Below are 21,223 nucleotides of genomic sequence, written 5' to 3' on the forward strand. Positions count from 1 at the left end.
TTTTGACAGGCAGCAAGGTGTTGAGGGGAATGCCCATAACTGAAGGGTGTTTTGTCACAAAAATGTGCTGAGCAAAAACAACTGGAAATATTTTCTATGTCATCATAACCAAGAATCAGAATTAAATGGTAAAATATGTATTTTGACTACCTCTCCATTTAAAGAAAGCAGGAATATTATTATAATTTGACGGCTATATTTTACTAATAATTTAACCAAAGTAATATTTATAGTATTGTGTAATTAGAATAATTTTTCATGACTCAGGCTATGATAAATATTCATTGTTATGGCAACTAGAAACACTTGAATATGTAATTTGTCATAGAACAGATAATAAGATTAACTTCATGATATATTACAGAATCCAGAAAATCCCCAATAATGTCAATTATGGGTAATGACACTGGAGGTTCTACTCTGGTCTGGGTGTTCAAAATATAGATTTTCTCTTTTACTCTCTCACCAAGCACCTGAAACAGTGAGTTTGCTGTTGTAGGAATAACACATGTAAAAAGTTACCCGAGATAATTTTTTTCCCACCAGCACCTGAAACAGCCATTGTTAGTAAGTTTCAGTAAGACTTCCACAGAGCTGTGAACAATATTCCTCTTAAAAAACATGCTAAGTTGCTGTCCTATATATATTGCTTGAATGTAAAGAAGATGCATAATTTTTCAGAAACCCTTAAAAATGTTTAATCTGCTTTATCAGACTTTGTGTTTGAGGAAAAATGAGCATTATTTACATGGCACCCCAAATGTGGGTTTATCCTCTCCTTTTCAAATGCATGTTTTCATATATGCTGTTTAGAATTCAAAATTTCATATGAAAACTCTACAGATGTCAATCCCTGAAGGCTAAAGGTCCTTACAGAGCTAGCTAATGTAGCCTGAAATACAAATGTCTGAAAATATGGGTAAATTGTGAGCACGAGTGCAGCTTTAACCTCAGCAGCAGAGACATATTACTGTATTTTATGCTGAGTTTTCATAATTCTATCTGGCAGATAATCAGAATTTCAAATTAAGTTATATTATTGTAGTCACGTTACAAGCTTTCCCATGTATACAACACACAGGCCATGGAAAAGAGCAGATGCTTCCTCTAATAAATTACTCAGTGTGACAAATAATATACTGTGTCTACATAATCTGGTTTATGCAAATGCTAATGGTGGTGTGTGGCAATGTAATATAATACAATAACTGCTCTAATAAATGATTTTTAGTTTAGCTGAACAAAACACAATTACTAACTAGAAAGTAATTTCCAGGTTAAATAGCCTCCTTTAAACACAAAACCACATCTTTTTAAAATATCAAGATAGAGAAAAATGCCTATTTAAAATAAAGGCTGTAATATTAAAAAAAATAAATGAGCTGAAAGATCAGCTCCATAGAAACAATACTTCTCCACCAGTTGCATATGCTCTAATATCAAGGTTTTAAACACACACACAAATCAGTTAGCTCAATACGTGGGGCAAATTTTAGTAAACTAAAGAAATTTGAATGAAAAAATTAAGAAAAGAATACTATGCATTACTAAGAATTACAATAAAACCACTGATTACTATTTGTAAAAGTATTCAGATATAATTTCAGAGTCAGATCTTCATATACGAAGGAGATCCCACACTAACACTTATTTTCAAACAACACTTTCTCTAGTAAGAAAGAAAATAATTGGAAATTGAGAAGTTTGGGCCAGATGTCTCAGAAGGTGAATGAAGAAGCTCACAAGAGTGTACGGTTTCAAGGGTGTCAGTTTCAACAGTCAAAACACACAGGAGGAAGGCTCTTCTGTTATCTACTGAGGTTGAAAGAAAGCAACTACTTTCAGCTTTCCTAGAGACTGATAAATACATGTGTACTTTGGCAGGCTCTGGAGTTCATTTGCTAACAGCCCAGAGATTTGAAGGGGGCTATGAAGGGACACTTTACACAATGCACAAATATTTGTTACATAACCAGACTTCACTAAAAAGAAAAGAAAAAGAGGGGAGCAGGGGGACGTTTCTTCTCTGTAAAAAAAAAAAAAAAAAAAAAAAGGAAGACTGAATGAGAATTTATTGATGTGCCTTTGTACCACAAGGGAGTGAACCACTTTTGCTTCTTCTCCCCAGCTGAAAGACTCATAGCCTTGGTCCTGCTCTTAAGCGAGTTTTGTCTCCCACTTTACTAAAAATAACCAGTCTTAGGCTTACAATAGAAGCACCAAACACGAAATTAAAATAATCCTTCCTATTATTAGTGCCAAAACCATAGAAAAATGTTAGATACTTAGAAACCCTGAAGTGGAGTCAGTATTTACTAAACAGCAAATGCAGAAAAAGTGAACACACTACATTAAACAGACAAGCAGAAATTTTCTCACCCTTTATAACTTCATTCCAATTAATTACTGTGCTAGTAAATGAAAAATATATGGGTTGCTATGGAGGGGAGAAATGAATTGAATACAACAAAATAGGTCATCTGTGTGAATAGCAATTTTTACATAAAGCAGAAAAGAACCCTAGAAGTTCAAGCTGGCTTGATTAGAGAACAGATAACATCACTAAAATGAGATATTATGGAAGATGCTTTCTTTGAAAAATAAAAGAAAGCTTTACCACTAAAGTGCATTAATCCCTTACCTGTTACAAGTAATCTGTACCTTTTTGGGAAATATTCAGTATTTGCCCATCAGTCTTGTTCTGAAGTCATGTAAATTATTTCACAAATTTGTACAACAGAAACCAATTACTTGATGCCATGCACATGGGATTTAATAGAAACTACAAATAAACATTTGTTATTTCAGGAAAGGGAAACCCCCCTGCTTAAAAGTTTCTAGCTCAATACAGAAGAAATAAAAATTTCATTATGTTTGGTATAAAAGTTATTATTGCAACAGTGTAAGCCAAGTCTTTTTAATGGAAACCCCTCCTACACATGTTCCCACAATAAAACAGTAGAAATACAAAAATGTTTTTCCAAATACTAAAGTTATTGAAAGTCATATTATGAACAATTTACAAGTTTGTTAAGAATCATTATCTGGTACACAACTGAAGAGAAAATGAGCTACAAAATAACAGTGGAAGAACATTTTTGAAATGTCTTTAAATATCCCAGGATGCATGCAAATTTCATACAAGTTAGTATTTTCTAACTAAATAGGACCAAATAACCTTTGTCTGCAGTAAGCATGGTATTTCAGTAGTTTTAAAACTGAACCTAACAGTAACAGACAGGGAAAGTAAATTCATACTGTATGTTTAAATCCATATATTAGAACTGCAAAATAAATTGTCACATTAATACAGAAGTATGCACAACAGTAGCAGACAAACGTTAAGACAATGTTGCCCATATGCCCTATGTTCTTAAAGAACCCAGCAATTTCCTTTTTTGAATCACATACCAGCACCATAGTTCTGAATGTGCCTCTGTAAACTCTGCTGTTTCTTGGCTAAAAGTATGTCAAAACCCACTAACACTCATAACATGGATATATAGTTTGATGCATACAAAAAGTTCCATCATCCAGTGCTATCCTATCATACTGCCTACATAGTTGGCAATTTAATGAGCACTGGCTTGGCCATGTTGAGCTCAATTAGCTAAGACTGAAATAAGAAGACAATGGATCAGCAGTTACCTGCTTCATTACTCATTCCTGAAGGTGAAATATTCAGCTACTAAACACATTACTTCTTATGGGTCTTTAAATACAGAATCCCACCGCTTTATGCCAAAGTTCGACTGCTTTAGTTATTACTATAATGATCTCTGTGGTTTTATGATCTATTTATTTATTGCAAATACTCAGTTGTATTTATTGCATAATGGAAACCAAGAAGGTGGAGATTATATAAAATTAAGTGAATAAGGATTATAAGGGAACCAATGTCACATTTCAATGAATTTTAACTTTGAAAACTTCCCATAGGTTCACTGCAAGATTCCAGTTTCAGAAGTTTGGCCAGAATTCATAAATTTTGCTCCAGATTTGCTGTCACAGTAGTTGTATGTAATACTTTTACAGATATTCTTTGTTAATACTGTGCTTACTTCATTCAATACACAATACTTCAATACTTCATTCATACGCAAACTATGTCAGCATTTCACACAAAAAAGACTGTAAAAACACACTGAACTCTTTGCCTACTGATACACTTCTAGGTTTTGATGGAACGATTACTTATATATCAACAAACAAGTAACTCAACTTCAAAACAGGGATCTAAATGCTTGAAGATAACATGCAGAAGTAATTTAAAACTCACAATCCTTTCATAATTTCACAATGAAGAAACAAAGTTGGTAAGAAAAATAAATATGCTACTCAGAAAGTCTGTATGTCATGTGGAACCACTTAAAGCTACACAACTAGAAATATTTGGCACTGCATCTTTCCTTCTGGGTGAAAAATGAGATACTAGCCACTTAGAATCCACACTATGGTGTCTGCAGTTCTTCACTCATGCAATCCTAATGAGAAATCATTGTCCTTAGGACAACAATGTTAAGATAGCTATCCTTAAGGGGCAGCTCAAAAATTGTTCATGTGCATTACAATAGAACATCATTATATTCAATAGAAACAAACAAACAAAAAGATACACTCAATCTGTCCACTTTGGAAGCAGGCAGAAAGGAGTGAAGGAAGGCCTTCTGCTTTGTCAGCTCTGTACCCTTTGTAAGTGCCCTAGTGTTTGATTTCCACCCAAATTCAGCTCAAAAGCTGGAGATGTCAAACACATCCCTATGCTTCATGTCTCACACTGGTTGGCTTCCAGTGGCTTGCTGTTCAAAATAAATGCCATCAACTGAACATCTTCAGAGATGTCCACAATTTCTCATTCATACAGGGAGCACAAGCACCCACATGGGTTTCTGAATGAACTTTCTGCTGTCAATATTTATTCATCACAATGCAAAATCAAGAACTCTATACAACCAGTCTGAATAAAGCAGATTTTAGGCACCTGTCCACATAACACCAGATTATAACAGATTACTCAAAAAGCTTTATATGTATTTAGAACTCAAGTATCTCCTAAATATAAAGGCTGATGAGGGAGAAAGGTAGTAGTTAGTAAGTACTTAGACAATTAGGCAGACTTAAACACTGTCTGAGAGTTATGGACTCCATTTTGCTATTCAGAATTAAGTAGGGCTTAACATTGCCTAAAGATTTTATTTTCTCTCTTCTTTTTCACAGTATAAAATGTTTTGATTCAAAAATTAGGATGCTATAATATAATAGTACCTCCAAAAATAATATAGTCAACTTGACACTGTCAGTTTATGAATTTACCTCAATATCTTCACACTTTATATCCTTTGTTAAAAACTGTAAAATGCCTGGTGGTCTGTTCTGGTTATACAGAGACATAAATAACTTGTTTTTTCAAAAGCTATCTTACACTTTTTCCAAAGTAACACAATTATCACCTATATTATTAGTTTTACTGTTATTTCTTTTTATTATTGTACGATTTTAGGGATCAGGACTGCTTACTGCTCTGGAAAGCAAAGAGAGCATTTGTATGTATATTTGTATTGTATGGCAATACAAATTATTAACCTCAGCCTAGGTAGAAAACACAAACCACGAAGTTCCTCACCTCCTAGCTGAATTGCTTTTCTGAGACCCCTCAAAGTGAAAAGGCATATTTAACTAGAACTGGCAGATGACATTTTCGAACAATAAAAAATTTCAAAATACCTCATAAGAAAAACATGCAACAATGTACTCTTATGTATTTCCCTTTGATATTTCTAGTATGGACTCTCTTTCACTTCCAGTTCATTTTATTTTACTTTCAATTCACCAGTTCATCTTAATTATGAATTATTAATAGTGGAAAAATTGTAACAATCAGCTTCAGATTTTAAGAAAGTCTTAGCCTGGGACTGGGTTAATATTTTTGTGAACATGCAAGTGTCTCCTGATAAAGTTCTGTATGCAGGGAAGTTCAAACAGGATTAAGCACATTAATGCTTATTCTGAAGTAGGCTTAAGTTATATGTTGAATGAGGGTTTATCTCATTTTCAGACTCACTATAATGGGTATGGATAATAAAAGTTTTCAGTGAAATACAACAGCCAGACATGACAATAAACTCAAGGCATGCAATTTCTTTTGCACAGCAGAAAGGATTCAGTTACAGCCTACAAAGTTCTTTTTAAATTCTCAGCTGTCAATCATGTGTTTTCTTTGGAAACAAATAAGATTCTCTTGATTTTACAAACTTCTCCAGGAACTTGCTCTATGAATCCATGAATTTTCCTATAAATAAAAAAATGAAGGAAGAAAAAAAAAAAAAAGAGAGAGAGAGAGAGAGAGAGAGAGAGAGAGAGAGAGAGAGAGAGAGAGAGAGAGAGAGAGAGAGAGAGAGAGAGAGAGTCCTTCCCAGTTTCCAGGATTAGCTTGCCAGTGGTTTTCAAATATATTTATACCACCATAAAAAAACCCCAAATAACTCAATACAGAGAAAAAGTTGCCAGACTCAGAAAAACGTAAGAAAATATCAAGTGTCTTTCAACAGTCCTTCATAGAACTGCAACCTTGCCACAGCACGGCTTAATGGCTCATCCATGTAGTAAATCCATATAGCAATCTCCATGCTCAGATCTCACCACCCAACTGATCTCTTAACTCCAGATACCTCAAACACCAAACTTTTAATCCATAAACTCTTTTCCTCCTGTTATGATCACAGAAACAATAAATACCAAGTATCTACGATGGCTTTTCCCACCCCTCCCCGCCCACCAAAATGTGATACTGAACAGCAAACCCAGTTTGGTCAGACTAATCAGGAACTTCTACATAAGTTTTCAAGTTACACATACTACTTTAATATTTCTGTGACAATGCAGCAGAAGTTCACAGATGAAGTTTTTAATACAAAGTTGAACTTCCTTAATGTACAAAACTATTAGCTCTGCAGTCACTGTGCAACTCTATTTTTTTTTCTTTTCCCCATAATTTGTTAGACAGTATGAAAGCAAAAACATTCCCTGAAAGTGTGTCTTCTGCTTATCATTAAACAGTGAATCACAAAATAACAAAATTTAACATACTTCTATGATTTAAGATCTCCCCAGTTGCTCACTGTGCCATATTTCAGACAGGAATGTGAAAGTGTTCAATTTAATATTTTTTTTCTATCTTTAGTAGTAATTAATTTCCATCTTTAAAACCACTATGGTCATCAATACTTCAGATTATTTGTGATACACATGAACAATTCCAGTACTGTTTGACACTTCTTTAACTCATCCTATTTAATTCTGCTGTTTCATGACCACACCAAGAGACAACACAGACCAGTGGCACCCAGATTTACATGGTGCAGGCCAGGTATAGACATACTTTTACAAACAGTAATTTATAAACTGAAGAAAATTGAGTGAGCCCTAAGTTTTAAAAGAAATTAACTGAGGTAACATATCTAGAATTTTATAGAGAAGTTTAGAATGTGGATGGTTATATATAATTATATGAAAGAGATCTCTGGAAGTCACTTCATCCAAACTTTCAGTCAAAGCAGAGCTATCTTAATAGTCAGATAGCTCTGGGCTTTGTCCAGTCAATTCTGAAAATATCCAAGAATGAACAGACACAACATCTCTGGTTACATTTCATACCTGTGTAGTGGTGTCTACATTGTGTAACAGTAGAAATGTGTTTGCCACAGGATATCTGAAGTCATGAGCAACTGAAAATTTACATTGGCAATTTAGAAGCTACACATGACATAGGCAAGAACAAAATGCTCAGCTTCCTTCCTTAAAACACAATCAGCAAATGTAGCATAGCACTAAAAGAAGCCACAATTTTTTATCAATATAATTATTTCCCATCACTGTTCATCAGGGTATAATCATCACCTGCGGATTCTCTCTAGGCAGAATACATATTGCACTTTTCAGCTGCTGCTCCAGTGTGTGGGTGGTGTGTTCTTGAAATTACCGATAAAACTTCAGCTTAATGCAGAATAGACAACACTACAAATCAAGAGTTTAATGGAAATATTTTTTCACAGGCAATACAGCTTTCCATCTCAACCCCATTTAACTAAACTCGTCATTTAATCTACTAAATTAAGAAGAGAAAAAATTATAGTATTTTTCACCAAAGGTTAGAAACTACAGGAAAATATAGGTAGTATAACAATCTTACTCTGACTAGTCATGTTCCAGATATACTGTGTGCCAAAGTTTTCCTGGCTAACAGTGGTCCTTCCTGGAAATTAATTCTGTCTCTACCATGTTCATATCATCACCTATCAAATTAGTATCTCAACAAACAAGATAGAAGCATAGAATGGCTTGGGTTGTAAGGGACCTTAAAGATCATCTAGTTCCAACCCCTCTGCATGGGTAGGTACTCCTCCTTATTTCCCTCCTCTGTAGCATAAATAAGATAATGTCACAAGTCTTTCTATTTCTAATTTTGGTGAACTTCAACACCAGGCAATATTATGCAAATCTGTTTCTCTACCAATCTAATTTGAAATGTACTTCCACTAAATACACTGAGAGGTAAAGTTATTAACAAAGCAAAAGATGACACCATTTATTGGGTCCAAGTTTTTAAATTACTTTAGCCAGTAGTGTCCAGCTAAAAATACTTTGGTTTACTTTATGGCGTTTTACTCTGTTTTTATTAAAAAGCAAAGAAGAAATACTGCCTCTGCAATTCAGCTGTTCAAAAAGTTACTGTAAGACTGACACTGAGCTTAAAAGAGGATAATAATTTTTTTAGGGGCAGATCAAAATAGAAGTTCAAAATAGAAGAATATGTCAAAATTAAAATAATGCCCAATAAATTTCCCAATATTAACATACCCCAGAAAGAGACAACATAGAGTTATACTTTCTGTCTAGAAAGAGTATCAGTATAGAGATTTTTTTAGGAATAGACTTGATTTCAATGTCAAAACTGAGTTAGCTCCTTATATAATTTCTTCATTTGTCTCTCATGTATCCAGAACCATCTTTGCGGCTTTAACCATAATTGTAACATCATAACATTCAACATCAGGCTTTCCATAAAATAACCTTAACCTGCTTCTATACTACAAACACAACACAAAATTCTTTCCCATTTAAAACTACTTTTTAAAGTTATACAAAAAGATGTACAGACATGATGATCTTCTAGAATTCAGACATGAAATATATAAACCTATTAACTCCAAACTCCAAACTCTAAATATACAGTTTATCTCCTAAAAATGTAGTCAGGAGTCCACTTTCTCTTCCCTCCTTCTAAATAAAAGACATTTTTGGGGAAATTCCATAGAAGAACCTGTGACAAAGTTGCCAGAGTTCCTACCTCTAGGAATCCTGGAGTTGTATAAGCAGAACATAGATCAGTTTTGAAAGTAAATGGGAAGGTCTCCTAGAAGTTCATTGCTTCTAAGAAGACTACAATTTTTCATTAAGTTAGAAATGTAGTGCTTCATTAAATATTTAAGTAAACTTTCCATATCTGTCTCTATTTTTGTAAATAGCCATGCTTCCTGGCAGCTGGCAACAGGAAGATTTATACTTATGGGTTTTTAATCGTACTTCAGTTTTTCCACAGTAACTGCACTTCTCTCTTCACAGATATTACTTTCATTTTTAAAATATTTTTCTTTTCTGGTTGGCCATCATGTCAAGCACAGGAAATAACTGTCAGTATTTTTAAGTTATAGATACAACACTTAAATCAAGAGACAGTGTAGTCAAGCTGATCTAGCATCTTCCTGCATGAGACATAACTAAACCCACTTTATCTCACAATTACTTTATATCACAATTAGGAAAATACAGGCATGGCTGGCAAGATTAAGGTGTGTAAATTACTTGCTTTAAACTGATAATATTGCTGTAATCACACAGGACTCTGAACCACCCATCTCTCTGACACTGCAGACAGCCCTGTATTTAACTCTGTACATCAGGCTCTGTTTGCTCCTTAGCAAAGACATTTTCAAATCACACTATACATTCCAAGGAAAATGTGTGTGTGTGTGTATGCCTGTGGGTAGTGATAAACTTTGTAAAATAAATATATTAGTAGCAGAAGAGTAAATTAACCTACACTGTAGAATGGAAGATTAAGACCAAGAAACAATTTTATTACTGGCACACGAAACTGCTCTACACTTACCATATTCCTGAACCCTCCCTTTACCTTGAGCCTCTTAACAAATCGGTAACGCAAACAAATGCCCTTGTCAAACTGGTCTTTGTTCAAATTGCTACCTACTACTTTACAGAAACCTATGTTCAGGCAAACTAGAAGAGAGATATCCCTTGTTCAATCTTGTAAGTTTCTGCCATAAGGAGATTTTATGGGAAAAATGGCTGAAGTATTCCAGTACCTTTCCCTCTGTGCCTGAGCTGCTTAATACCTATTTCACATTTGAATGTTACGAAAGTGCAGGAGTTAAGGTACTCTCTTCCCCACAACTCAGAAGTGAGAGCCAAGAGTAGACTAAAAGGCACAGCACTCTGCAGAGCCCAGGCCCTGCTGTCACCAGTCCTTTGGTATTGTAAAGCTAGATTAGTACAAGACATGCAAACATTTGATTTTTACAAATCATATCTGCTCTTGCACCATGCAGCGTTGGGAAGCTTCAGGAAAGGATTCTGTGGTGGAATACTCTGTCTATACAAATTCCAGCCATGACTTGCAGCTATAAATGTAGATGAAGAATGTTCACACACATACATATGTGTGAAGTGCATGCAAAGCAATCTAGTATGCCAGTATGTGTTCCTTCTTGGTCTTAATCTTTTCTGCAGTAACAGGTCAAGTAACAACCACATTTCAATTCAGCTTCCAGTTTAAGTATTTTACTGCTTTTATCAGTATCTGTCACAGTCCTGAGTGCAGTAATAGGCTTTTCTGATATCAGGGTACTTTGAAACCTGTTACTATGCTGAAAAAAAGCTGACAGAATCTGAAATTTGTCCAGATTAAAAAGCAGCACCTAAAAATGACCCTAACTAGTCTTCTGCTTATGACACTCCACATACACTGTCATAAACATATACAAATATATAGCAGAGACCAGAATTCCAACTCCTTTTACCAAAAACAAAGTGGTGAATCTTTACTCAGCCTAAATTTGTTGTTCTTGCCATTGTGAGTGCAAAAACTTGGAAGTCTGTTCACTGCCTAACCAAAGGCAAGAGCAAAGTGCCTGAACGAAAAGACAAGCACAAAAACAGATAGGCTGGCATGGAGAAGATATGCATTGAAGAGGGGCAAATTGGAATGAGGAGCCTGTTGAAAATCAGACTGGGAAGAAAATCCAGTTGAAATTTTGATTTCATAGGAATCAGTCTCCCACTACAATCACAGGAGTGATGATACAGGTTGAAAAATAGGACCAGCATCACATGTAGTCTGTAACTGAAGGTCTGACTGCTGGTGAGGCTGTAGCTGTGTATCCTCAGTTACCTTGTAGACATCACTGTCATTTAAAAAAAAAATGCTGACAATGTGGTGGTACAATCTCAAAATCTGACTCTGTGGCTAGCAGTCTCAGCAGGTTTGTAGTCAGGGTCAGTCCCCATGCCAAAGTCCCTGGTCCTACATCTTCACAGCTATAATTTACCTCTGCTGTGATTCCTTCAAGAAGAGCACAGACAAAGCTGTAGTGGCAACCCAATTATCTGCAGAACTCTTTCCTGGCAGACTGTATTTCTTTGGAAATCCCCATAACTGTAACTAACCACATACAGTTGAAGTTGATTATACTATTTGTACCTCTACCATTCTACATTTAGTTAAATTACCAGCCTCTTGACCAATTGCTCATTTAAGATGGTCAATAATAATGACACAAACATGATTCCAGCTTTCTTTCTCATTAAGAGGAATCGCTCAAAAATATATTTTAAGGATCCTACCTCAGTTTTCTTTCCAACACTTACCTACATTATAGAGAGATCTCTCCAGCTAAATGTTCTACTTTGTAACATTAATTCCTATTTTTGTGGCTACTCTGAGAGAAAACTGTATCTACACAATAACATATTCTTTTATTCCAGCTCTTAGACAGGAAGAAAGTTTATTAGTACTGTATTTTTATGATGGTCAGAAATGCAACCATTAAAAATCTTGATAGTCACTGTAGGAAGATTATACAAGATCCATGGAAGAGGGTCTAGCACTATCATACCATGAAAGCTTCATCTCAGTTTAACAGACATATCATTGCAGAGTAAACTGCTTCCAATGCAGCCTGCAGTCCTAGAATTTGGGAGTTCTATAGAAACACTTTGGGGTTTTACATCTTTGAAAGTCATCAAAATTGTTTTACTGTGCTGCTATTTAAGATTATTAGAAATTCTGGAATCTGTAGAATATAGTTATACAGGTGAAAAAAAAAGGTTTTTCTTTTGTGCTGACTGACAAAATCCAGAATTTTCTAAGGGTTTTTTCAGATATAAAATACTGATTTGGAGAAATCAACGTTATTCAGCAAAGTGTACATCCATTTTACCAAGAATTAACATTCCGCCCCAAAATAATACTAATTTCAAGGAAAAAAAACACAACAACAAAACAATAACTCCACATTAATGGTGAATAATAACCTACAAATGGAATCAACTTTCTTCTAAAACAAGAAGAAGCATTTAAATTTCAGTCTCTTAAAATCCACCCAGGTATCAACGGTCTCTGGCTCTTTTATTTTGGGGGTGGATGAATCTGGTGGTTAGCTCCATTCTGATGTAAAATTGGGCACTTTCTAAAACTGTGACATTTTTATAAGACAGAAAGATTTTCCATCAAGCTCTTCCAGGACTTCACCAACTGTGAGAATGTAAGAAAGAGTTGCTTATTCTGAGAATTCCCATATTACTGCTATATTAGATTTAAATCTTTTTTCTGCAGAACAATTTAATAGAATTTTCTGTAACAGCCCTTTCTAAAATGACACTTCCCAGCACAGTCCAGACAGAAATGACATACTGCCTGTCAGAACTACCTCCAGCCAATCCTTTTTCCATAGCTGCAATAAAGAAACTAATTTTTTCAAGGAGATAACTGCTCTTTTTTTTGACATATTGAAAATAGAGCTCATTAGGTCACAGATGGACACTGTCATAATCTCACCTAAAATTCACCTTCATTTTACCATCATGCCTCTGACTGTGTATATAAACCAAGAATCAATCTTTATGTTTGTTTAACTTTGAAGTGCAAACAAAAAATCTATTTTGAACTAGAAGATAACTGGAAAAATGAACTTGTTCAAGAGCAATTGATAGACCTCTTTTTGCTATTTTGGGATCTTTGGTAGAGTACAGATTTTAAGACATGATCTCAAATACCCTTACTTCATTATTATGTTAGTGATATTATGCAGATATTAACTAAATATTAATTAGATATTATAAATATCAGAAAACATATTCTTGTACTTTCACCTAAAACATGCTGTTGGAGATTACAGCTATTACAATTTCTTAGATCAAATCTGGTCTTACTCTAAAAACTGAAATAATGTGTGTTCTCAATCCCTTAGAACAAGATGTTCTCTGCTCCATTCTGAAGTAAAAGATCCAACAGATTAGCTAACAGCTTGAAAGATTTCATACAATGATAGTAACAATTTATAAACTGAATTCTCTGGTTTATAATTTGGAGACACTACTTAATTTCTTTCCTTTCTTCCATAAAAAGGAAAACAACAGAAACTCAGAAATGTTTGTCTTCAACATTTATCGAGAGAAACAATCTAGAAAGACAATCTGTCATTCAATGAATGAACATAGAATAAATACCATCTTTTTCCATAATTTAAAATCTTACCAGTTCTCAGAGCAAGAGAGATTAAGGTGGAATTTAAAACTTACAAATAAAGAATAAAACTAATGCAGGAGTCACTATATTAAAACTTAAATCATTGCTGAAATTAGTTTCTCTCTTTTTTAAAAAAAAAATGAGATACCAACCAAGCTAACTTTATCTATTTTTCAAAAGCATTCCCCATTTTTATAACACATTTTATGTATGCCTGACAGTAAAAAGAAACAAGGAAAACAAAAATGTTTCTAAAAACAAGGAAATCACTCCAAAATGGCATATATGTTCATCACAGGAAAGCCTAACAATAATCAAACCATGGGTGATAATAAATAAATAGAAGTTCCACTTAAGAAATGTTTTTTGAAACAAATTCTTAAAAATTAGGAATTAGTAACCATGACACTCCTATTCTGCACTTTGCCACGTCTCTAATGATAGTCTGAAGAAGGAAACAGCTACTGAAAGCAGAAAGGAATATAAAAGTTCTTTCTAAAAAAATCAGGCAGCACTGATTGTTATTCAAGCACACGAGTTGCCTCATCCTGTTTCCACAGACTGCAGTGGAAGCTTTAACATTGACTCCAAACAGGTGCAAGTCCCCTGAGACTCCAGGGAATAAAAAGTACAGTCACGGTATGAAAGCAACAGTGTATGAAGTGTGGTGAGACAGGATATGTAATTCCAATCTGGTACACAAGAATCTGACAAAGCTATTTAAATGCAGTGCCAAGTAAGGATGCAACTGAGGAACCAGACTTTTCTAAACAGATATTTGGCAGGCCTCCATTCAATGCTACAAGAAAAGCACAGGAAAAATGTTACAGAAATGAGAGTGCTAAACTGCAGCGTGGTGAGAGAACAAGAGAGACCCAGAAGCAGCAATAAGCATCGTCCTGTGCTGTAGCAATACAGTATCACTTGTTCAGGACGCAGCTGTTGGCAGGCCTTGGTATGGCTATTGCAGAGTGCTCTGCTCTGAGAATTGTTGGGACTTAGACCCTAGTACATTACCCATTTTTATTCACTCTCTTCTGTACTATCATGAGCATTCAAAAATGTTTGGAGACTTTTTTTTTTTTAACTTATATAATCAAAGAGAAGTCTTAGGCTACATTCTTACACCAGCTGTGTTATGCATTATGTCCTCAATTAATTCTATAAAGAAACCAGCTGAGATGTCATTACATTCATTAGAAGCTGATAAAAAAATAGAGTACTTCTCCCAAAGGAAATTATATGACTTCAAAATTTCTTTCCAGGCTGAATGAGAACCTCATGCAACCTAAACACTATCTGACTACAATGGGAGTAATAAACACCAGTCTCAATATTAAGTTCATCTGGATGAGCATTACAGCATAATGACTGGAATCTTGACATTCAATTTTGAAACCAGATTTTGAGGTTAACATGAAGACTGAAGGTAACCATTATCAAGGGAATATGGCAAGACTAGAAATTACTGCAAGAGCTAAGATGAGAAGAGATTAAGCAGTTAATGATTTAGGATTAAAAGGTAAACATATACCTGTGCAAGCATGGGAAATCCAAGGTTCCTGCATCCATTACAAGGTGTCAAGGCCTCCCATAAACCTGAAGGACCACAAGTATTTTCACCTGCATCATCATCATCTTCGTCCCTTGGTGATAAACTCTTTGAAGAAGGTCTCTGTGCCTAAAGAAAGAGGACTTCCAAATTAAACACAGTGATACACTGAGAAGAAACATTTTACATAATGAAAATAACTTAAAAGATTCTCATTTGTAAATTCCAAAAGATAAACTGCTATTTTAATACAAAATAACTAATCAACTGTGAATCTGCTGTGTGAAAATCACACTTTCTAAAGAAGGTGCCTTTTGACCTATCTGCAATTATACTTTAAATATGAGCAAACATCATACATTAAAAATATGTATTTACTTTCTTCCTGATCAAGTAATTGGGTATTTCCCCTTCATTTTACTTTAAAATTTGCTTTAACATCATTAAGGTTAAGATACCCCCCAGAGAATAAAAGCTAATGCTCATTTAAAAAAATCCTAACCCCAAGAAGGAAATAACACAAGCTAAGGGGATCTCACTTCAATAGTCATCTGTTCTGTTCAGAAAAGAACAAGTATATTACTTTTGCCTGAATCAGTCCAAGGGTTTTTTTTTGCAAAAAGAAAAAACTCCATCAAAATATGAGGTTTCAATTTTTAGTTTATATTTGTCAATAATAAATATGCTAGCTTATTTTGTAGACAAAAATTTTATTCAAAAATTATCTGTCTCATTTTGATTCATCAGATAGAAGGGATGAAAGGTACAGGGAAATGTCATTCAGACAATGGTCTCAGTGATAAGGGATAATACTGATTTTTGCTTAAACCAGTAAGTTTTCATGACAGCCAGAAACAGGAAGAGTGGACAGATTCCATTAATTTATGATATCTTGCTGCACAGGATAGTCTGCCCCAATTAAATTAATTGCAGCACTAACTTTATTGATTACAGAAGAAGGAGGAGGTAAGTTAAGCCAGTAATGAATGATATTTAAAATCTCATGTTAAAAAAGTATGACAAAAAAAAAGCAAACTTTAATTTCATCTGAATTCTTGTCAACATTTAAATTGGAATAGGTAATAGGTGTTCAGTCTAGCCTGCTTCACATCTGTGCAGTCCACCTGATATTCAGATATTTAATGCTGTCTTTAGGAAGAGAGCTTGCTTGTCTTCAACAGTCTTTCACAACTAGCTGGATTTTTGCCTGACTGACACAATGCTGCTTGAGACAATGGCTGAACACATCTATTCATCTGGTGGTAACATTAGCTCCAAAGTACTGCTATGAGGCCCATATAAAAATAATTTTAAAAAACCAACTTAACTGCAAATTATTTTAGCCAACAGAATAAAGAAATGTGTGGAGTTTGCTGCTAGAAAGGGAATGTAGAGATGAAGGAAAAGTAGCAGGGAAACGAAGCAGAGAAACAGCAGCAGTTCTGAAGATGAACACAAGCTGATAAAAACTAAGAAAAGTAAAGGCACCACACAGATATGCAGCAACTCACATTCCATAACATCTGAGGGGCATTTAATTTTTTACTCTTGTGCTGACTTCTTATACACAGATGTGGTTGGTATAACATTAATTTAAGCAGAAAAAAAAATTATTTCTACATTATATTTCAGCTCACTCAGCAAAGATGAGAAATATGATACATCCATCACTATTAGTCTGACTCCCCTCAGTTAGAAGACATTGCTCCCTTGTTGCAGACTTCATGAATCTAGCCATACCTTCTAAAGTTAGGTGGATTTATTTACTTTTGTTTTGAAAGTCAATTTCTAAACCATTCTTAGCATGATATTTCATGAGGTTATTTTGACAGCCAAGTGGCACCACATAATGCGTTGCCACAGCAACCAATATTCTTACACAGATTATTAAAAGGATTGGGATAACTCTGCAGGGTATGAGTCTTGAAGAACTATTACTGCTTTGCATTTGCACAGACAAAGGAAGAAGACTACAGGTGTTCCCCTCCTATTTATGATGCCATCTTCCATGGTGGTTGTCCTATGTTTTTATTTTAAATTTCAGAATTCTTTGACCAAAGAATAAAGTGTTTCTTGCCCCCTGAAGCAAAAAGCAAAGAACTGCAGGATTGCTAGGTACAGGAAAGCAAGCAGCACACATTAGCTATGACCTTACTAGCCAATTTAAGTGAACAAAGACTGAAGTTTCAAAAAATGTACAGGCAACGCACCTTCTAAAGGTAAAAAATGCACACACACAACATCAGAGACGATTTCTTAACACAATTAAAAGATAAATAATAAAATTCAATACATTTCAGTCACCCAGGGGAGGATGTATGAGTATTTAGCTATCACAGGAACAGAGCAGAAAAAATATTATGGAACAGTAGAAACATACAGCAGCCGAATTAGATTGTATTATTTCTATTAGATTAATTTTATATAAATCGTCTAAGATTGAGTGAGGATCACACAAATTTAAGTTCGTATTGCCAATATGAATGAGAAGTAGGGAACATGATAGAGGCAGATCTCCTGTTATTCAAAAAGACCTGTCACAATGTCAGATTTCATTAAACACTCTTGGAGTAAACTGACTAGCAGTTTCATAAAACAAGATAATCCAGCTATGAATTACATGATACAGGCTAATTTACAGACTACAGCAGAATTGGGTTGGCTCTTTTTTATACTTAATGACTGATTTCTGTCTCCTTGCCCAGATTTCTGCTACTGACAAAGCATTAGAAAGGAAGCATTAGGACAAACTTATGTGAAGGGTCAAGAAACAGTTCTTGCTATCACCTTTCTCACCCAGCCCTTCTACCAGAACCGCAGTCCTTCCCAGAAAACAGGCAACAAGGGAGAGACCTGCATTTGTAAAGAGGAGTGAACGAGTTAATCGTTGCATGAGAGAAAGGGGAGTCAAAAGTCACCCAAATGGGGTAGCCTGGGATGCACCTGGAGGAGACATGTGAGATACAAAGATCTACAGTCAATTCACAGAGCTCAGACTGTCACAAGAGCCCCTAAAACTCTCAAACCAGACCACCTAGTTTCCTGCTGTTGTCTCGCAGCCCTCATTCTTTTCCCAGAACTGCCTCATTTTTCTGTTCTGTTTAATTTAATTTTGCTTCCTCAGAGATCTTTTGGACATGAAAATCTAATTCTGTGTGTGCTGCTGGGAAGCCTTGAAATAACCCTGTGGGGAGAGTTATAGTGAAACTAAAGTTATTTATGCCCACGTTTGAGGGGGGGGGAAAAAAAGGAAGATATTTCTGTCACATAAAGAAAAACAGAAAAACAGACACAATTGAGAATCTTTTATTTGTGGCTGGTTTGGCTCCTAAAAGTAAATGTAATTAGGAAATGATCTGCCTGAGCTAGAAGAGACATGTATAAGCATCATACGTTGTCTAAGAAAACAAACAAAAACCTTAACAGATATTAAACAAAATATATAAAAAAGAAGCATTGGTAGGGAAATAAAAATTATTGATACATAATAAAAGACTGAAAAAAAAAAATTCTGTTTTTCACTTGAACACTGGATTAAGTCATTCAAATTGCTTACAGCAGTCAGGGACCAACAATACAATTTCTCTATGCACATAAAAAGAGAGAGTAAGAATATAGCAGTAACAGAGTAGTAAGGTCTAGTATAAGGAGAGTGGACCATTACAATTAGTGGTAAATTTCTGTCAAATTCTACTGGGCCTGACACATCACCTCTGATTTTCTTATCTGATGAGCATCTAAATAATGCTTTTGAAAACCTAGGTATGGAAGTCTTCAATTTCTCCACCTACACAAAAAGCAAAATTTGCCTAGTAGGACCTGAAGGATACTTTACTCTGTAAACAGGTTATCTGTTCTCCTCATATATATTTGTACAGCAGATTGACTATCACAATAACTTGACATCTCTCTCCTGATCTCAGAAAGCAAGCCACTATTTAGCAATAAACAGCATTATGAGTATGGATAGAAAAAGCAGAGGAAGTCTGTTCCACTCTTAAAAATCAACAGGAAAAGAAAAAGAGAGCAGCTTTAATCTTAACTGTTACTTAAAGCTATAAATTCACAGCTCAAGCAGCTCTAGACCGTGTATAAAACATACATAAAGTTTTGCCTTCCTTTTTACAGATCCCAATTCTATCCTGACTACCATAAGACCTCATTATCAGATGAGTTTTCTCTATTAATACAGTAAGTCAGGCAAAACATCTTATTTCCCTTTCTGCTCTGCTTCTTGTTTTTGCAAAATTATCAGCTGTTTGCAGAAGCATTGAAAATGTCCTTTAAGACAGTATGCACTTAGAGCAAGATAGCACCAGAAAAACTGTAGAAGTGAATAAATAAAAGGACTTTGACTGTTTGCTAACTGTTGCATCATAGCTCTGGACACTGAAGTTAACAATTATCTTGCAGCATATCATGTATTAAGAAAATAAGCTTTTTGAAATGGAGCAGCAAAGATGAAATCTGGAAGGCAATCTCCTTCAACTTACGGAAGGTAGGAAGGAACCAGACATTTGATAAGCTAAACACTTCTATGGAATCTGGGAAAATCAAGTCAGGAGGCAGTTTCTCCTGAAGAAGTAGTATGTCAGATATAGGATCATGCAAGTATCATAACATTTCATATGATCCTAACCAGTGGATTACAGAGTCGTGCCTTTACCTTTGCCTGGCCCAAAGGATATGTAATTATGTCATGAAATACAAGTAAATAAAACATATTTCTATTGTGTAATATTCTAAGTTTACTTATACTAAAAATTGAGAGGGAAATTGTTCAGGAATATCCTCTACAAATGAGGATGACCTGTTCTGAGCAGTAGTGGCAGCCAAGCCAGTGAGGGCAGGGCTTGGACAGCTTTCCTGTGCTCTCCATGCTCCCCTTGCTGCTGCCCGGGATGGTCCCTGGGGAAAATGTCTGATGGATGCAGAAGAGAAAAAAGTAGCATTTGGATATGAAATGCAACACTGTCGGTTACTATTTTTCCACAGCAGCATGCCCACATTAACCAAATATACCTTTCTGGGATTCATTGAGGATCCTGACTAGAAGGAGCCTCATTTACAAGACACGTGCCATGTCTCACAGAACAGTGACAATGAAACATTTTGGTGGCCTGGGCACACCTCTCCCATAACCCCCAAGGCAGCCTTCTCCTTACTTGGTGTTTTTCCACTTCCATTCTCATTACCTTGGCCTTCACATTACACTGCAAGTCTGCAGTCATCCTTTTACAAATATGTTCTCAGTTTACATTTCTTTGACAATTTAATTTGCTGTGATTAGAGTTTGATTACACCTTCTGTATTCAGCAAGGGAACACCAGGAGAACAAAGATGGTCTTGTACCTAAAGCAGCTCAATGTTGGACAAGTGTACTGTGTACATAGTCCCTGTGGGATGTTGGCCATGTCATTTAAGCTTCTGCAAGGTGGTCACTAAGTTTGTGCTCCTTATTTCCTGGCTGTATTGAAATGATTGAGACAAGCTGGCAAAAGAGGTGCATCAGGAATTAGTATGAGATATTCTGTGACTATTTTCAGTGGTATGCAAGGCTAAGTGCTCTGAAAATCCAAGCTCAAGAAGGCCCAGACAGTGAGAATCTTGATCTCTACAACACTGCACATCAGCCAAGCTGCATGTGATAGTATTTTTTGACTGAGGACCCATAAAAAAACCCAACAAAACAAAACAAAAAAACCCCAAACCTTGTTTGAAGCAGTCGTACAATTTGAACTCAAGCATAGTAATGTCTGAATCCAGGAAGAAATTACTGTAACTTAAAGTCAGCAGAGTCATGAAAACAAACTATATGTAACAGAAGTAAAATATATTAAATTTAGGCA

At 35.2% G+C, this 21,223-nt stretch overlaps 1 protein-coding gene across 1 annotated transcript in view; it reads right to left on the minus strand.

The window, feature by feature from the left end:
- The window catches only part of ANKS1B (ankyrin repeat and sterile alpha motif domain containing 1B), a 423,652-nt gene that overhangs the window by 299,980 nt on the left and 102,449 nt on the right, over nucleotides 1-21,223 (minus strand). Inside the window, 1 exon segment of the mRNA XM_010008039.1 lies at nucleotides 15,357-15,497. Coding sequence (XP_010006341.1) covers nucleotides 15,357-15,497 — 141 coding nt within the window.

Source organism: Chaetura pelagica, unplaced genomic scaffold (assembly GCF_000747805.2).
Source record: "Chaetura pelagica isolate M959 unplaced genomic scaffold, ChaPel_1.0 scaffold50, whole genome shotgun sequence".
Taxonomy (NCBI): Eukaryota; Metazoa; Chordata; class Aves; order Apodiformes; family Apodidae; genus Chaetura; species Chaetura pelagica.